The sequence below is a fragment of the Falco punctatus genome (assembly GCF_963210335.1).
Source record: "Falco punctatus genome assembly, chromosome: 12".
Taxonomy (NCBI): domain Eukaryota; kingdom Metazoa; phylum Chordata; class Aves; order Falconiformes; family Falconidae; genus Falco; species Falco punctatus.
In genome coordinates, this window is record NC_137592.1 from 5,217,934 (window position 1) to 5,237,290 (window position 19,357).

A 19,357-nucleotide genomic window follows, 5' to 3' on the forward strand; every position below is an offset into this window, starting at 1 on the left:
TGAATGTTGATTGAAAAAGGGAGGCTGGTTGGCAGGCTGCTCAAGACTTGCACAACTTCAGAAAGGTGAGATGACAAAGGAGCAGGTGTGGTTGCAACAGAAGTGTGTAGGGGAGGGGGTCAGAAAAGAGATACTGTTGAGATACTGCTGAACTTAGACATTAGGCAGTTGAGTCTTATTTTGAGCTATCTACTTACTAAGTTACCTGTATGTTATTCTTTGGAACTACTTATATACCTGTAGCAGTCCTGGAAGACTGTTACAGACTTCTGTGACGTTTATATAAGGCTTTAGTTTAACCTCACTTGAATCTTACTGATGCTGTTTAATATACCGAGCATTTTCTGCTTGAATACTATCTGAACTAATGACAGAAGCCAGTTTTGACTGGTTCTGTGGGTGCTAGCAGTATGGGAACATGCACACATTCAAAGCTACGTTCAGGTTTCTGAATAATAAATTTAAAGTACTCTCTTTGTCTAGTAGAACTTAATAAAATCAGCTGCCTTTGCACAGTTTTGAAACTTCTTCCTTCTGTGGAACTAGACTGCATTTGAGCTAGTAAGGTTTTGAATTATTTGGGGACCTTGGTGACATTTGCTAGTAAGGTAAATAAAAAGAAAATATGGTTTCTTACAAATCTGATCTCTTGGCAATGAAAAATTTCCAGAAGAGGTATGAACTCAGAAACCAACACAGTGATTTTTCTTGACACACCATTGTAGAAATACTCTTGTCTGCAATAGTAGTGGAACTGTATGTATTTTACAAAACATTGAAAATATGAAACCTTATGTTTTTAAGTAGCTCCTGGTTTTTCTTATCCATGTAGGTGTGGCTGTGTGTTGGGATTAGCAAACATTTTTGGCCGTGTTGGCAGGTAGTAATTGAGTGTGTCAACAGGTGGTGATACACTGAGGTTTTTTCTCCTTTGTGTCTTGGCATCAGGTGTTCAGCAGACCAATTTGAAGCAGGTTTGGGATTATAAATCAGTCTCCTGGGTTCTGTGGTGATACCAAACACAGCCTTTAAGCAGCTGGATAATCTCTCCTTGAAAGAAATGTACTCGTATAACTGGTTTAAATAGTAACATAGGCATGCTGTCCATGCAAGGCACCCCTGGATCTTTCTTATCTACAGTTTCTAAATCTACTTCAAGGTACTAAAGTTGCCTAAATTTCACAAGTTAGAAAACTACAAGATTTGAGCAAATGACATGGATTATTTCTGCTGTCAGAGGGCATCTTGACAGGTTTTGGGTTTTAGAGGTGAAAATGCTGTAAATGCAAAATAATAGTTCTACTACCTTTGAATTATTGGTAACAAAACAAGCATAGTCTAGAGACTCAAATGAGTAAAATTTAAGGTATGCTATTTTTTTGTTCTCAAATATTGATATTGGTGGCTTTTTGTTATTAAAAAAAATAAGGGAGGGATTAAACTTTTGCCTAACAGCACAGGTTAATTTTAAAACCATGTTGCCAGTTCTGTGTGACATACCATCAAGCTTCCACAGCATTAATGACTTTCATGTTCTAATAATATTGCAATATAGCAGCATTATCTTATTCCTAGGATTACTGTGGGATGGTGTGGAATGGGATGGAAGTGCTTTCTGCTCTCACTGAAACCCAAACGAAGCTTTCGTACTGACTAAAGAATTCAGATTTCATATACTTCTCTAGATGGGTGCAATTTTTATTTATTTATTTTTTTTTAACGCATCTGTGCTGTTTTGCATTTTCTGGCCTTGCTGTATTACTCCAGATTTTAGGGGTGGGGGTTTTTTGGAAGAAAACGGTTAATATCCCTGTGGCCATGATTATCTCGGTGATTCCTCCCAAAATAACAAGGAGGAACAAATTGTAGCATGGTACAGTGAGATTTAGCCAGAGGCAGGGCTTGGGGAGGATTATTCCGTGTTGCACACAGGGAAAGGGGTCATGGTCTGGTCCGCAGCAGGCACAGACGGCTTCCCAAGGGAGGTGATTTTAAAATGTTTGGGAAGACGTGATGCAATAGCAGGCATGGGGTAGGAAACAAACCGATGAGGGATGATGCGGCAGGACTGGGACTGTCGTCTGACCTTTTGCAGCATAGCTCTGGTTTGAGCGGAGCCTTGAAGGAAGGGCTGTGGGGCGCTTGGGCTGTTCCGTGTGATTAGGTCCAAGTCCATGTTCTGTTACCGCTGTTAGAGCTACTGATGGGTCAAATATTTAGATGAAAACCTGGGAAAAGCTTAAATTCAGGCTCTGTAGCTTTAGTCAGCATTTTTTTGTGGGTAGAGCACAGCCTTTACTCAAGTGTTTTAACACAAGCCCTTGCTTAATTGATTTGCTGTGCTTGTATCGTTCTCGTTCCTGCGGTGTTACTTGGGCAGGTGACAGGGCCTTCACGTGCGAGGGCTGCCCAGGCTTAGCCCTCCCGGTACCGTTCTGCGGGGTAATGGCGGAATGAATGGCGGCGTGGGGTTTTATGGAGGAAAAACCCGAGTTTCTCCAGTTATTTTCTGAGTGATTCCAGTGGGGTGCTGGGGTAAGCGGGCTTGGCTGGCTGTGGGTGCCGGCAGCAGCGGGGAAGGGTTGGTGTGACGTCATACTGAGCTCAGCTAAGCTGGGCGTGACATCATTGTGGTCTAGAGGGTCGGGCGTGACGTCACGCGCGTGACGTAACGGTCCCTCCCAAGTCGGTCTGGGGCGGCGGCCGGGCTGCGTCACCGCTCCGTGACGAGGCGGAGGCGCAGCCTGGCGTCACGGCCGGGGCGGTGTGGCGGACCGGTACCGCCCCCGGGCCGGGGCGGCGCGTTGCTAGGCTACGGGACGCGGGGCGCGCGGCGGGAGGGGCGCCGCCGCTGCACTGCGACAAGGCGGGGCGGGCCGGGGCACGGCCGCCGCAAGACGGCGCCCCGGCGCTCCCGCACTGCCCGGGCGGCCGCAGCCCCGCCCTCCGGCCGCCCCATTGGCTCTCCCTGGCGCGAGGGGGCGGGGCTACGCTCCCCGCCCGGCGCCGATTGGCGGCTGGCGCCCCCCTCGCGGCGCTCCCCGCCCGCGCACTCCCCGCTCACGGAGAGGGTGGGGCCGGGTGGCGCCGGCGTGTGAGGGAGCCCGTCTCCCGCGCTTCGGGCGCGGTGGCTGGCGGCGGACGGGGCTGCCCGCGGGTCCCGCCGCGCAGAGCAGCCCCGGGGCGGCTCCGCTGTGGGGCCTTGCTGGCAGCGACCGGGCCGTGCCGGGCTGCTCCCGGGCTCCGCGCCGCCCCGCGTGCCGTTCGTCCCCTCAGGGGAGCGGCGCCGCCGCCGTCCCGCCGCCTGCCCCGGCGGCCGCGCCTTGAGGAGGAGCAGCCGCTGCCCGTCCCGCCGCGCCGCCGTGCCCCTCGCCTAGGGGCCCGCCAGGTAACCCCCGCCCTGGCGCGTCCCGGACAGTGTCCTGCGGCCCCGGGAGGGCAGCCCGGCGGCTGCGGGGCGTCTCCGCCGGGGGGGGCTGGGGTGGCTGGCGGGGGCCCCGTTGTCGAGGGCCCCGCAGCGGGCCGGCGCTGCGTGAGGAAGCTGCTCGCACTTGTAGGATCTTGCCCCAGAAAACTGGGAACGGTTTTTCTTTTTTTGTTATTTTATTACCTGGGTTTAGTTTTTATTTTGACTAGTACGCGGGCAAAGCAAACCGCAAGCCAAGCTGCTGTTCTTTCTCTTCCCGCCTCGCCCTGCACCGTCCCTTCCTTGCGTTTGAGGGTCCCTCAGGAGACCCCGCGCTCACCCCACCACCGTCTTTACCTTCCCATAGGTTATGCACATGGGAGGGGAGAGCAGTTCTTCAGGTTTAGGTGGATTCTTTCCTTTAAATAATTAAAAAAAAAAATAAATCAGCCTTATATGAGGCGGTGAACTTCTGCAATGTATACCAACTTCCTGCGGAGTGATTTAACTCTTTATTTAATCATACCAGTTTTATGAAATATTAAAGTGTTGGGAATCGCTTACACCCCTTACTTTAGAATTTTATGTATTAGCAAAAAATCCTAGTCACATATCTCTCCATATGAAGCATATCAAATGACTTGGTCAAAATTAAATAATTAAACTTCCCCCTCCTCCAGTTTGCATAGTTGAGGAAGGAGTTAATTGAGCTTTACTTGCAGGAGCAAACTGGAGAGAATCTGTAGAAGTTGCCTTCTGTTTCTTGACAGTACAATTTATTACAGGCTTTATGTTGCTGCTCTTATGGAGCACACCATTCTTGCACGAGACAGTCTTGCATGTGTCTTTAACTATATTTCTGTCAGGATTTGCTAAAGGACAAAAAGGCAAATGTTAAAATATCATGTATACAGCCACAAAGAGGAGTCCCATGCTCTTTCGAGAACAGAAAGAAGAAAACTTAACTTCTTTATGCTTGTAATTAATATGCTGCTTTGTTTATCTTTGCAGTAACCAGCATACATAAAACTGTGTTTTAATGTAAGAATAAGCAAATAAAAAATATTTGAGAGACAGAGGCTTCTTTCTCTCTGAACATCTCTTTACATTTTAGCGTACCTGTCATCCTTTCATGGTCGAGTTGCTTCATGGTCCACAATGCTGATGCATACATAAACTTGTTACCAGCAAAGTACTCAACATTTTTTCCTTTAAATTATAGACTTTATCATACCACAGAAATAGTCCTTAAAATGATGGCTTATGGAATATTGACATTGCTAGTAATGTGAATTTCATTAAGCATATTTTATGGTGCAAGACCAGAGGATTCCAATACTCTCTCATTTACTTATGTCCTTCAGACATTTTTAAACCAGCTGCTATGTGCATCTAAGGTAGCACAAGAAGTCAGTTTTGTATTTTATAACCACCCAGGCTGGTTTGCCACTGGTGCTGATGTGTTCTGGCCCGGTTGTTTCTTTTTATGACAGTGGAGATGGTGGATATTCAGTGGCTTGAATATAATTGATACTGACATTTGGCTGTGCGCTGACAGTGAGAAGTCTCCACCACAGAATTACCACAGCGGGCCACTTGATAGTGCTGTCAGGGTGAGGGTGAAGGACTCCAAGGACTCCAACGACTCCATGCCTGCAGGAACTGATCTACCTTTAACTCGTAGAGGCATCTATCTGAGTTGGAAAGTTTGGGCTCATACTGGCTGTGAAGGATCTTTGTCCTTTAAAAATGGCTATTTTGCATGCTTTGCAATAGATTTAATTTAGATGTTCAAAAGGTATGACACTTTCTATTGGACTTCTGTGTTTTGTTCGTGGCGCTTTTTTTCCTGTTCTTCTTTTTGAAATCTCATGAGTATAGGAAACCTAAGAATTGTCTTGGTGGGTTCTGAGTTTTTTCTTTCTGATGGTTTCAGTCAGCTGATCTTTTCAGGAGATGAAAGCTGACAGTTACTTGCAGCTGTGATTTCTCTTTCTACCAACAAAACAAACAAGTGCTGGAATAGCTTCTAGAGTCAGAAACAAAATCAGTGCTATTTTGTATATTTGAAGCATCTTTTCTTAGAAAAAGGGTGATGCAAAGGCAACATCTGTGTGTAGTATGCTTTTAGTAACAAGTGATGAGTTAATTCTGCTACCATCTAAGTGTGTTTTCTCTCAACTTTTCTGTAATCCTTGCTTTATAACTCAATTTTTTTAATGTAACTTTTAAGTTCTGTGATTTATGTGATCGGTGTAAGGTACTTCAGAAAAGATCCGAAGTGCATTCCAAATATGAGTCCTTACAAAGCTCTTCTGCTGTGCGTTACTCAAATATGGAAGCCTTGATTAATGCCTGCAGTTTTCTCCCAACATATGCTGAAACAATACTTTGAACTCGTACTGTGTTCCCTGGTGCTACACATAAAAAATCCATTTGGAAAAAGAAAAAAAACCCACTAATTTTCAAATTAGAAGAACTGCCTTTTTTGTAAGGTGTTCACTGCTGTCCTTACATGCTTTGTTCTGGTGTTCAGCTTGAAACTGAAAGAACAGGGTTTTTTGGCCCTGATCATCCCAGCTAATCAGGAGTTAGGAGTGCTTTAGGACACCTCGAAACTCGAGTCTTCAGGATGAGAGCTGGAAGACATCCAGGTGGGGCTCCAAAGTATTATTGATGGCCGTTAGCTGGGTGCCTTGGTTGGCTCCTGTGTAGTGGAAGTCAGGTGTGCGAACCAAATAGGCAGAGCAAGAGGAGACCAAAGTTGAGCAGCAGAAAGTTTGGGGGAACAAATAAGTGTATTTGAATTTAAGTAAATTTACATTAAAATGGCCCTCTGTAGCTTAGGCTGTTTATTCTGAGTTTGTGGGAGGCTGGTTTTTTTTTTGTATTGGAGGGCTCAGGGGTGTGAATCCCTCCTGGAAATGGACAGCTGAAAGAAACTGTGGGTAGTGCCTGCTGCTGCTGAGTTGGTTTTGGTGTGTTTTGCACATCTGCTCCTCCCCCCAGGGTTTTGAGGATGCAGACATGAATATGTAAGTTTTGTCAAATAAAGCATTAGTACTTGACTGTAATACTGTGATAGACATTGCCCATAGTAATTTATGGAGTGCTGCAGTTAATGCAGACCAAGCTTTAGCAAACTGTGCAGTGAGACTGGCTAATAATGTTTTCTCTTCTAGGCTTAAGTAGCCAAAGATGAGTCGTGGATTTTCAGAAAACAATAACTTTCCATATGACAACAATCAAATGGTTTTGGATATGATCCTGTGTTCCCTCATTGGTGTTCCTCAGCCTATCAACTGGGACAGTGTGGCAAGGCTAGTTCCAGGATATACATCCAAAGAGGTGAATTTACTAATAAAAGAATTCATATACTTTAAGCAGTACTTTATGAAGGAGAAAACATATTTGGGTGAGGGAGGGAAATTGAAGTTAAAGGATTTTTTTTGTCTGAAGTAATTTATACCTAAAGAACTGAATGTTAAATGAGCAGGAGATTGAAAAAACCCTGTTTCTACAAAATCTGAACACTGAGATTAAGAAATACATTCTCCTTTTTATTTCATTAGAACTAACATAGAATAAGGAAAATATTACTGGAAATTAAAAATTAAAAAGTGGAATACAAAAGGTAGTTGTGCTAACATATTTCAAATTACATAGCTAAGATTCTAATGGAAAGGATGGTAGTACCAACTAACCACATGTAGATTGTAGCATACGTGGTAACTTTCTATGGTTGTCATTGCACTTGTAAAGAAGTATGAGTTACGGATCTCCATGGGGTAGTTAAGAGTGCACTTGCCACTTGTATGGTTCTACAAGATGTAGATTTTTCTTTACTTGGTCGGAGTTGGAAGAACCTAGTGCTTCCATATACTTAATCTTTCTGGATTGCTGAATTTCCTGTTGAAATGCTTACATTTTTAAAAAAAGAATTTTGAATTTTTCATTCCTGAGGGGCATTAAGCTAAGAGAAGAAAATGCCTTTTGCCCTTGTGATTCAGCAAAGCTGGAAGAAAACAAGCCAGCAGTCTTCACTTTCTTGCAAACTTAATCAAATATGTCAGCTCACATTGCTATTGGGCATCACTGTAACCTTGTATTTAGAACATAAAAGTGAATGATTGGGAGTAGAAGCTTCTGTGGAATATTACTGCCTTTTAAGTGCTTGGCAAAGCATTTGGTGGGGGGTGTTTTCTACTGTATACCTTTCAATTTGCAGACAGTATTGTGCACATTAAGCAAATAAAATAATTATAAAAGTATTGGTGAGCGCTCTCATATTAATTAAGATTATATGATTGATTAGTACATGTCTGATTACTCTGTTTAAAAAAAACCAAAGTGTCTCAAATATGCGGAATCCATGTTTAAGGCAACTAAGTAAATTATAGCTGTGCGTTTATGTATCTACTATATAGTAGACGGGCATGGTTACAAATTTGAGATGCTACGTTAATATCAGAAGGATGTCACTGTGTGCACCTCTCCCAAAGGGGCAGGTGGCATGCAGCAATGTCAGTTAGCTCAGTCCTAAATAAATAGATAAAAACAGCTGCTTGAATGGAGCCTGATGAGCTGTGTCACAGGAGAATCACCTGTAGAGTTAAGTAGATTTACTTGTATGTGTAAATTACCTGTGTGTGGGATTCTGCCAAACTAAACTCATAATTGTCGTTGTATCGCTACAAATTAACAAAATGATAAAACTTTCTAGTTAATCAAAACAAGGAATGGCAAGTTAATAGAATTGCAGTGGAAATTGCCAGTCCCTTTCGTTCGAATTGAACGGGAAGTCATGTAATAATTATGAACCAGTTACTATAGCTGTTTTTAATAATATTTGACAATGTTTATGGTAAAAGAACTAGCTACAAAATGAGAATTTAAACTCTCCCCATAACTTTTGTTTTTGCAGTTCAGGCTTAAAATCACAGGTTTTAAGGAAATAGAAGTTGAAACAGGTTCTATCTTACTTTTTCTATTAGAGTATTTAATTATGGTAAACCTTACTTATTTTACTGAATATTTATGTACTTTCCTGATACTACTAAATAGGAAGCATTACAAGTTTAGTATCTGTAACTTCACATGCAAAAGATATATGAAATACACTATCTGTCTCAAATTACAGTTATTAAAAATGTACTGAAAGCTACTGCTTCATTGTTGTATCATTACATTTTGTGACAGTGTGCAAAAAGGTTTGATGAACTAAAAGGCAGTGGAAGTTCACCTGTTGACAACCAGTATAACCCCCTGATGGCCGCTGGTGGGAGTCCTGTGGAAACTTTAGCTACGTACATCAAATCCTCCTTGCTTGATACACAGACAGAGTGTCAGGAGCCTGCTATTGGGCAGGATTCCGTTACTGTAACTGGTATGTTTTCAGTCATTCTGAAATATATTGGCTTTGATTATAATCAGTATGTGCATGCTTTTCTGCCCTGAGTGGTAAGTCCACCCAGGAATAGTAGTTGTTCGTCTTTTGGAAGACAAAGTTAAGTTTCAATATAATGCGTATGTGAAGCTACTTCCAGTTAGTTTAGATGAGAAGTCAATGTTTGTTTGGGCATTTTTAATAGCTTGTCCTTCCAAAAGGCATAAATCCTTAAGTTGAATCCTCTGTTTAGGATTTCTTGGTGGGGAGAGGAATTCCTCTCTGGTTTTCTATCCCCAGTGTTGTACTGTTAAACCTAGAGCCATTTGCAATCTCACTGAGCTGTGCTGTAAAAATAACTAGAAAGTTTTGTGTAGAAGAGCTGCAGCAAGCTGAGAAGGTGATTCCCTGAGGTCAGACCCTTAACCTCCCAGCTAAAAGCCCTGTTTGCCATGCTGCTCAATGGCGAGATGGCTACATAGGAGTTGGAGTGTAGTGTAGCTACTTTTTGATGCAAGACAGTCTTGCAATGGCATGTAGAGTGTCTTCCTCAATTATGTGTCCCAGTAATTTGGCAGAGGAGGGCCAGTCCTAACAGTTGTATTTCAATCACAGCACAATTAAATATTGTTGACATTTCCTTAAGTACTTCTCCTGTATGAAGTTGTAACTAACTGTGCGATAGTTATTCTCTGACTTTCATTGTAGACTGAGATGTCTTCAGTGCCTTGTAGGACTTGGTAAATGTATTGCATGTGAAATTCACTTCAGTAATAAATTTCTGTGTTAAGAAGACGTGTTTAAACAATATGTTCTCTGTTATTACGCAGTCTTCTAGTCACTGTTCTCTTTGCATAAGGAAAACAGCTGTTTGACCTTTGCTGGAGAATGAATAAGTTGTTTTTAATAATTTTAATCAAGAGGTGATATTTGAAAAGTGTATATATGTAGTATCTAGATTGAAAATGCTTCCAGTCAGCTTTCAATTATGTACTTGTTACATGCGTGGTGTGGAATAAATGCTTCTTGCACCCACAGATGACTACTTGTAAGATTAGTAGCTTCCCAGTAAGCAGTTAACAAGCTAACTCTGCTTATAGAACTTTTTAGACAATTAGTGCATGTTTTCTTTTTAACAATGTAACACATGTAGTAAGTATTAATGCAGTTAAGTACCCTAATGTTGCCTACTGCAAGATCCTAGCTTGAGGTTTTTCTCTGCTTTCTCTGCAAGTTTGGATAAATAATTTTTCCTGTTGATATGTAATTTGTTGGTATGAAATCAGGCTAATTAACCTTTTCTCAGGCTGGAGTGAACTCACCTGCTTAATATTTGTGAGGTTCTTGTATATTTTCGAATTGGAGACTTGTGAAAAGCCTATTTGTAATTTTTTTGTTGTTGTTTAATTAATTACTTCCTAGTGGATTTATTCACATCTGCTTACTGTTAGGATCAAGAATTTTGAGCATGTTTGGATTTATTTGTAGATATGAGTCACAGCAAGAAAAAGCAATCTGACCAAATTAATTTCGAGCTGGATTCTGGTTTGGCTGAGTTATAAAAACTCTTTTATTACTTGCCTAATTATAAGGCAAACTGCTGTTTGCCTCTGAATGCATATTATGGCACTAAACAAGCATATAGGATAGCCTTTTACCCAAAGTATTTATTACTAACTTTCTGAAGTCAAACGATCTATAAGCTTTGAGGGGAAGATAAAAAAAAAAGGTAGGAGGAAATGTATGGTGAAGTTCAGACATCCCTGTTAATTTGGCTGTCTTGCATATTCTCATCAGCATTATTTCCTTTAATAAACAACTTCACTATGTTCAAAATAAACTTCTTAATATTTGCAGACAGAACTCTTCCATATTTTTTTTGTATAGGCCCTTCCTTTAAAATAGTCATCTTACCTTGCATTCAAAACCTAGGACTAGTGGGGGTCATCTGCCTGCGGTGGAATGGCTGCCCTCGAGGCTGTGGCTGACCCAGCCCCTTCCAAGGTTTTACGAAGGTCTGCCTAGTAAATCTTCCCCTTTTATTAACCATGTTCCCTCTATTATGGCCTTACTAAGGCTTAACTGTGTGAAGCCTTAGGCTGTATCTTTGGAGAAAGTTTTGTTTCTTCTGCCTCTGGTGCGATAACTTTGCTTTCCTGAAGGTTGTAACTACTGTGTTCTGAACTGTACGGAGCTTCCAGGTAATTTTTGTTGGTGGTCTGCTATAGTGATTTAGCCATAAGGTGAAGAGGTCTATCTTAGTTGTCTTCAGAAGAGTACAGCCTCTTACATTACACGAGAGGGAGCAGGAGCTTCTGGAACTCTTCCTAGAAATCTGGGTAGGGAGTAGTCATGGAAAATCATGACCTTATGGATTTTCATCAATGGGAGACAGATATGTGCACTTCCATTGTTAAAAAAAAGATAATGATCTTTATGATTTGTAATCAAGATTATCAAGAGGTTTCAGATTGCAGCAATTCATTAATGTCAGAAAAGTTATTCAGTGTTGGAATGCTGAGGTTATCTTAACCCTTTGCCCAGAACTCTCTGGATTTGGTGACTAGACCTCCTGGACTTCACTGGGTTTTGTGTCCAGGTTCCACTGTTTGTAGTGCATTTGTGCATTCCAGCTAGAGCGCAGCTGTCCTTTATTGCTGGGATAAGCTGCGTGATGTAGCTCTAGGACTAGACGCATTTCACGGTCTGCTTTCTTTGGTCTTGTTTTATATAATCTGCTGCTTTAAGCCTTGTGTTTGAGAAACTTAGCAAAACCACACCTGAAGAGACTTCTGTGCTTCTGTTTGGAGACAACTTATTTCCAAAGCTAACACATTATGGATAGGAAGCGGAGTTAGTCTCAAGTTGTTATATCCTGGCAGCAAAGCTTCCTGAAAACAGAAGTTTTGATGTGACAGAGTATTAAGACCCACATTCCACAAAGCAGACAAGGAGAGCTAAAAGAATGGGTTGTGTTCCCAGAAGGAGATGCTGAAGACTGCATGAATCTTCCAGCTCTATATAGAGACTGGATCTGTTTGGGTTTGCAGCCAAGTGTCTGGGCAACCCAGCCACGTCGCTGGTCTGAGTTTCCAGTGCATGCCATTCAGAGCAGGAATTTGGATTATATAGTAGCCCTGATGGTAGCAGATTTGTTGCTAGTTGTGTAACATTGCTCCACCATGACAGCAAAAGGTCAGGCATTTTTGTTCTAATGCAGCCTTTTTTCCTTGCATTTAAGGAAGGCCCAGCACAACCTCCACAAGGAATTGTTCTTCAGAATCCGAGAAAGGTCCTGTGCATAAAAGTGGAGAAAGCACTGATGAAACACAGGGGTAAGATCTTTATGTGTTTGTTATCTAGAGGATTATAGAACTGAAAGAAAACTGTGTAGATTGCTCGTATTTTTCTACTGTCGGAAAGAAACCAGCTGGAATAAATGCTGTAAGAAATTTTGAAACCTTACATTGCTACAGAAATACTAGGGGTTGGTTTGTGTTGTGGTTTAACCCCAGCTGGCAACTAAGCACCATGCAGCTGCTCGCTCACTTCCCCGGCTTCCCTGGTGGGATGGGGAGGAGAACTGGGGGAAAAGGTAAAACTTGTGGGTTGAGATAAAACCAATTTAATAATTGAAATAAAATGCAATAAAAACAACAATTATAATGAAAACGAGAGAGGGGAAAAGGAATAAAATCCAGAAGGAAAAAAAACAAACAAGTGATGCACAATACAGTTGTTTACTACCCACTGACCAATGCCCAGCCAGTGCCCCAGTAGTGATCACGCCAGCCAGCCCCACCCTTCCCAGTTTATACACTGAGCATGATGTTCTGTGGTATGGAAGGAATATCCCTTTGGCTAGTTTGGGTCAGCTGTCCTGGCTGTGTCCCCTCCCAGTTCTTGTACCCCTCCAGCCCTCTCGCTGGCAGGGTCTGAGAAACTGAGAAGTCCTTGATTTGGCATAAACATCACAGAGCAACAACTAAAAACCTCAGTGTGTTATCATTTTCATACTAAACCCAAAACACAGCATTGTACCAGCTACCAAGAAGAAAATTAACTCTTAGCTGAAAATGTGACAGTTCAAAAATTTCTCATGTGCAATAGGGATAGCTTATTTAAAATCTGACCATAGCATTCCTCCTAGTGATTGATTGCTGCTGTGGTGAGAATGGGAAACATAACCTGATTTCAAAAGGAATGAAACAATATTGATGCTCAGTAACATTTTAATTAAAAAAAAATTAAATTCTGTGAACATAGATTTGTCCTATGTGAAAACAGGAGAAAAAAAAGCTGTAAATGAAAAGTGCAAATGAAAATTTTTACTACAAATTCAAATAGCCATGCATGTGACTGTTTTTTGTGCTATCATATCTCAGTTTTCCATACTATACAAGCACACACAGAATAATGTGTGTGTTTGAAACCTAACAGTAACCATCTTTTTGTAGTGCAGCATTTACTGATTCTAGCTATGACCTTTTCTTAAGAAACAGATGTTTTAATATACAATAAAAATTTTAATTTCTACACACAAAAATTGCTGTTGTATGCTGTTACGGTTCTTGGGTGCCTCAGTAACTTAGGAATATATTTCTGCCTGTTTTTTCAAGAAAATGAAAAAGGAAAAGAACAAATAAGTTCTGTGTGTAATTCAGGTAGCATCCCATAACAAAGTGGTGTGACTGCATTGGCGACTGGAGTTAGAAATCTTCTTTTTCTGGTCTCTTAACAATTAAATTGCACTGATTGTGTCAGAGGATATGGATCTGTGTTCTTCACCTGACTGCTCTCTGACAGTAGTTTCTATTAATAGTTTTTATTAATAGTTAATAACTGCAACTTGGTTTGCTTCTGTTAATAAAAACCCATTAGTGATATCAGTTTTGCAATGTGTGATCCAGATTTGGAGATGAGGTCTTTGTTGATTGGTTTTGGTGTTCTAACTGGCTTATGGTGCTAATTTGGTTTGTGGCTTGTTTTCTTTTTGAGGCCAAATATGGTGATCCATGTGTGTGACGAAGCAAAAAACCTCAAAGAAGATTTTGTGTGTCCTCGAGACCTTTTGATTTCAGAAATGAAATACTTTGCTGAGTATCTGTCAGTGGATGCCCAGCGCTGGGAAGAGGTGGACATCTCAGTGCACTGTGACGTTCACATCTTCGACTGGTTGATAAGATACGTTAAAAGCAACACTAAAGATTCTGAAGCTAATGAAATGCCAACTTTAGGTAAAAGAATGTGTGTAGATCATTTGTTGTAGGTTCATTATGTTCTGTGATAATGGAAGACTAATGTTTTTGATAGAGTTCAGCCCCAGTCTCTTTGTTTCTGACTGGTGTGCTGAAGCCTGTAATTTGTTAGAAAAGTGTTGCAACAGAGATTCTCTGGTCAGTATGGCAGTAATCTCTGATCTGTCAACACTGACAGCTTTGAGGAAACATCTTGATAGCTGAAGCAGTGAAAAAGGTCTAATATATTTTGGGGTCTGGTGTTTTAAATTAAAGATTCTTCAGACTTGAACAAGAACAGAGTGGTAGTTTTAAAATACTGATGATTGTTGGGTTTTGGTTTGTTTCCCCTCGCCTCCCCATTGGGACAATTGCAATATTTTCTAAAATTTCAATGCAGTCTGATCCAATGGTAGAAGAACTTTTGCCTTTATGAATCTGAGGCAAGTTTTTAATTTTTTTATGAGCCTTTGCTACCATTTTTAAAAAACATAAACCGAGAGGATAGAGTTAGATCTTCCAGTGCAAAGGTTATGTTAAGCGAAGTCTCATCTGGGTATGATGGATACAGATGGAAGTTAATCTTGTTGTGTAATTGTTTAGTCATTGTATCCCTATGAAGCCACCTTGTTCAGTTTTTATAAATTCTGGTTTGTTATAATTGTACTCTGGCCACCTAAATGACAAATCAAAACTTTGTTTCTTAAGATGGAGAATGCTCTATACATTGGAAGATGGAAGGACAGGTTGACTGGTCAAATAATACTTAAAACAGATACTAAATATGCAGAGGGAGGGGTGTGATATGAAGTTATCAAAAGGATTTATGTAAAAAAAAGCAACCTTTTTTTGCCTTTTAGAACCATCAAATGTGATATCAATTCTTATTTCCTCTGAGTTTTTGAAGATGGATTCATTAGTAAGTATTAAGAAAGAAGGAAAGATTCTCTGCCATAAGTTAATTACCAGCTTGTTTGTTATAATTTGGCTGTTTCAAAATCTTCTCATTGCATCATCTGTTTCTGTGAGTTTTACCACCTTTCTTATTCAGTGCAGTAATCTAATATTTGCAGAATACTTAATGCAAGAAAACTTAGAGTAAATTAATTCTAAATGTGGTAGTGGGATCTTGGATTTGCCTTCTGATGACTGATCTAGAATAACATCAGTAGCTGACTTCTGATCCTTTTTTATCAAAAAGGATTATTAAATGAATGAGTACCTTTGCTTTGTATCCTTTTTACACGAATGACACGCTTAGGATATGGTTCTCCAGCTCTGTATATCTACTGACTTGTTAGTTAAAATGTTTGTTAGAAGTTCTGTCATTGGGGTGACCCACCATTAAACACAGTAAACATAGCTGTTTAAGTTGAGATCCAGGCAATACTATGTATAATGTGTACCATGGATCTTTTTTTACAAGCGATTGGAAGGTACCACTTGTTGAACATGAAACATCTGTGGAGTTGTTTTTTGGACTGTAGAAACCTTTTGGAGGAGAACATAAACTAACACAGAATCATGTTAATTCAGAGTCTGCTTTAGACAAATCTGAGACTTGTTTTTTATTTTTAAGTTGAAATGGAATAGTTTTCCAAAACACCAGACTTTAAAAAAATAAAAATTTAGAAGCAATTAGTACATCTTTTGAGATAGATTTGTCTAGAATTCTTTGCCATTATTTTTAACGTTTCTGTTTTTCCTAGGTAGAAAAATGTATTCATTATTGTCACAAAAATATGAATGCTATTGTAGCCACACCATGTAACATGAATTGTATCAATGCTAATCTTGTTACACACATTGCTGATCTCTTCACGCACAATGAATTGGAAGAGCTGAAGGACAAAAGAGACAAATTTAAGAGGTAACTTTTTGCCCTGTAATACACTACTGAAGTGCTGTCAGGCTTTTGGATCATTTTTCAGAACAGCTAAGACACTGTGGGGTTTCAAGTGAGACATATATACAATTCGTATTCTCATGTAATGTATCTTTAACACAATATCATGAAGTTACTTCAGAATTTTGTATTCAGAATTTTGTATTAAAATTATAAGCAAAAGCAAAGAGCTTTTTTAGGAAAGGATCAAAAGGAAAGGCTGTACTAGAAGTGTGGCATGGACAAATTATTCATGAATTCTCACATGGGAGCCAGGATTAGGGTAAGGAACTTTTTATGGGATGACATGCTCCTAATTTGTAGAGAATGGTTTGGCTTCAGCGTCCTGTGAACTCTGACGTTTAGATGTAGAATTTAGGATGGCTGGAAGGCTGAATAGACGTGATGGAGTACTATTTCATAAGGACTCCAGCTTAGTCAGTGTCAAGATAAGGGCCAGTTACTGGAGGGCAGACTGACAGACAAGCAAGGTGAAAGAAAGAAAGAATTTTAATCAGTAGGGATGAAGACATAACTTTAATTCTAAAAGTTCAGTGTAATTTCACAGAAGTATTCATTTATAGAAGGTCTTTTAGTCAAGGTAGAAGTTGGCATTTTATATTGGCAAGCAACATAATAGAGCAAAAAAATTTAAGGGATCCCTTTCTTCACATCTGTGTAAAAATGAGAGATGACCAGGTCAGGAACCAGTTACCCAAACAGTTTAGTTTAAAGGAAAATCATATTAAAAGCTGGATTCTGAGAGAAAGGTGGTGACTTTGTTTATCATCAGAATATAATTGTTAGTCTCACTATACATAAAACAATTTTCAGTTTTTTCTAATGGATAAGCTGTGTTGTTGTCATTAATAGTAAACTTTTCTGCAAGAAGATTGAGAGACTGTTTGATCCGGAGTACCTAAATCCAGATTCTCGAGGAAACGCAGCAACATTATACAGGTATGGCTGTTTTATATTACTACTTCTGTTGCAAGGACAGTTCCTGTGTTTTGAAGTCCTGCTCTTACTCCAGTACTTTATTTCTTTCTTTTCTTTTCTTTTCTTTCTTTCTTTCTTTTTTAAATAATCTAGGTGTTGCTTATGTAAAAAGCTGCTAACTAAAGAAACTGAAAGAAGGATTCCTTGCGTACCAGGAAAAATCAACATAGATCTACATGGGAATATTGTCTATGTTCATATAAGGTAGTGAATATATATATATTAAAAACCTTTCTTCAACTATATGATCTTGGGTGATTTTACAAAACACAAAAAAGTTTAGGAATTACCAGATACCTTACAAAATGAAGTCATAGATGCATGAAGAGCAGTATGAAACATTTCAACTTCTTATATTACCTAGCAAAAGGAAAAAAAGGGGTGATTACCATATTGTACTTCTGAAACTCATTCAGTGCTGCTGCTGCTGAATGGAAATGGAAAAACTACAGCCATGATTACTGGGAGGGCTATTTTGGGTTGTGCTGCCCTAAACAGAAAATACTCACTAATTCTTTCATCAAAAAAGTGTTAAGATATATGTAACTGATGACGAATTAAATTAAAGGCTGCATTTCTACAAGGTTTGTTATTAAACGATGGACCCATCTCTGCCAGCAAAGAAAGGCTAGAGTTATTTTCTAGACTGACTTTGTACTGTCAAATCAAATATGCAGCCTGCTTAAAAAGTACTATAAATAAACCTTTCCAGTTGTTTTTCTGTTCTAAAGGGGAGCTCCCAGGACCCATTCTATATGTATGCCTGATTTGTTTGGCACAAATGGTTAATTCAGTTCTGTCTGTTTGATCCATGTTTGTGAATAGCTGGATTGTCTTCTTAATGAAGATCAGTGTGTGATCAGCTGCAGTTCCCTCCCTCCCCGCATGCACCTTTTAAGGAAGATGGTGGGAAATTAATAACAGGAGACCTTTCTCAACAGATCTATTTCATTCGGAACAACCAAAACACTGTTCAGTATCAGCTCCCAAGGTAACATGTATTTGGTGTTACCTCCCACCAGTAATTCCAAGGTGTCGATTAAGTTCTGCCTAACAGTCTAAACAGAACCAAATCTTGTGACCCTGTCCTGACCTGTTAGGATCACTGATGATTAGCCACATTAAATTCATTAACTGTATTACGTCACTTAAGATGACTGTATATAGCTGCTATACAATTCCTAGCATATAAATGTGCAGGGTTGTAGAGTTACTCAGAGGATTATTTAGGTTCTAATTATTTGCCTTGTGGTACTTGTGACAGCTTTTCTAAACAGAATCAGTTTACTGTTCCTTAGGCAAAGTGACACTGGCCACTAATGAATTCAGGCTTATGAGCTAATACAAGCCTATCTTTAATGATTTAAAAATAGGTTTATGTTTATTGGTCCTCTAGTGGTGCCTAGAATTAATTTCCAGTTGGAAGTACTGCTCACTTAGTCTGGGTTAGATGTATTATATATGACAAAAAACAGTTCAGGCCAGGGCTTAAAACTGTGGGAAAACAGTATCTGCTGTTTCTGAGGATAACATGCGCCGGTGCAAGTTGCATATTCTCTTTTGGATTCTGAAGAAGCGTGTGTCATTTTATCACCAGGAAGGAACAAGGTCTGTATTTTTAAGACTGGAAGTCTCAGATACATGTATTCATCAAAAAGACAATCTTATATTTTCAAACTTTAATTCTCAACTGAATAGTTGCTGTTGTGTTGCAGATACATAGTAACATTATGTTGGCTTTTAAAATAAAATACAATGGTAGTACTTTGCTTCTGTTGCACAACATATTGCTTTAAAGACAGAAAACTGCAATATGACTGAGTTTGTCTGTTTGCATGTGCATATTTTGATTTCTTCTGCTCTGTGTATTGGGTTTTCCTCTCCTTAATGGTTCTCCTGATTTCCAAAAGGTTTGATATTTATCTTGGTTTATAATTTGCAAGATGTGGAGCTTGAGATGAATCAAGCTGTAACTCTTTGTTATAAGTAAGTTTAGGATGTTGCAGAAGAATATAGGCTCTTCTGTCATGGTCTGAATTTAGTAATGATTGTCCCACATTGTATCCTTCTTGTTCTGAACTCTTCTGTAGGCTTTTCACCAGTGGAGCATGTGTTGCTCTGCTCCTTCTTTGCCTCACCTTTCTGGTGGCAGGATCAAAACAGAGTTGCGACTCTGTATGCAGCTTGACCTTTTGCTTTTTCAGAGACAAAACCTGGGAAGTGCATGAGTACTTAATTTGCCTTCATGAGGAATTGAAATCCTGGAGGGATGTTTATTGGCGTCTTTGGGGGACTGTCAATTGGTTGACCTGCTCGAGATGTAACCAAGTTAGTATGTTTTGACTTTCACTTATTTGTCTGTAGATGGCATGTTGTGGGGGAGCAAGGCAGGGATTAAAGCAGTTTGGAAAATACGTGGCAACAAAGCCTAGTATGCATTCTTT

The 19,357-nt window shown here is 40.1% G+C and overlaps 1 protein-coding gene across 6 annotated transcripts in view; it reads left to right on the forward strand.

Annotated features, from left to right (window-relative positions):
- Window positions 1–14: 14 nt before the first annotated feature.
- SANBR (SANT and BTB domain regulator of CSR) overlaps window positions 15–19,357 on the forward strand; it is a 28,725-nt gene continuing 9,382 nt past the window's right edge. The window contains exons 1-10 of one of the 6 annotated variants that reach the window (XM_080407917.1): window positions 3,409–6,060; window positions 6,589–6,754; window positions 8,606–8,792; window positions 12,034–12,127; window positions 13,791–14,029; window positions 14,890–14,948; window positions 15,739–15,899; window positions 16,788–16,874; window positions 17,007–17,117; window positions 19,118–19,241. In XM_080407917.1, the coding sequence (XP_080264043.1) occupies window positions 6,605–6,754; window positions 8,606–8,792; window positions 12,034–12,127; window positions 13,791–14,029; window positions 14,890–14,948; window positions 15,739–15,899; window positions 16,788–16,874; window positions 17,007–17,117; window positions 19,118–19,241 (1,212 nt within the window). In that variant the 5' untranslated portion in view covers window positions 3,409–6,060; window positions 6,589–6,604. The other 5 variants (XM_080407919.1, XM_080407918.1, XM_080407920.1 and 2 more) reach the window with 5 other exon arrangements.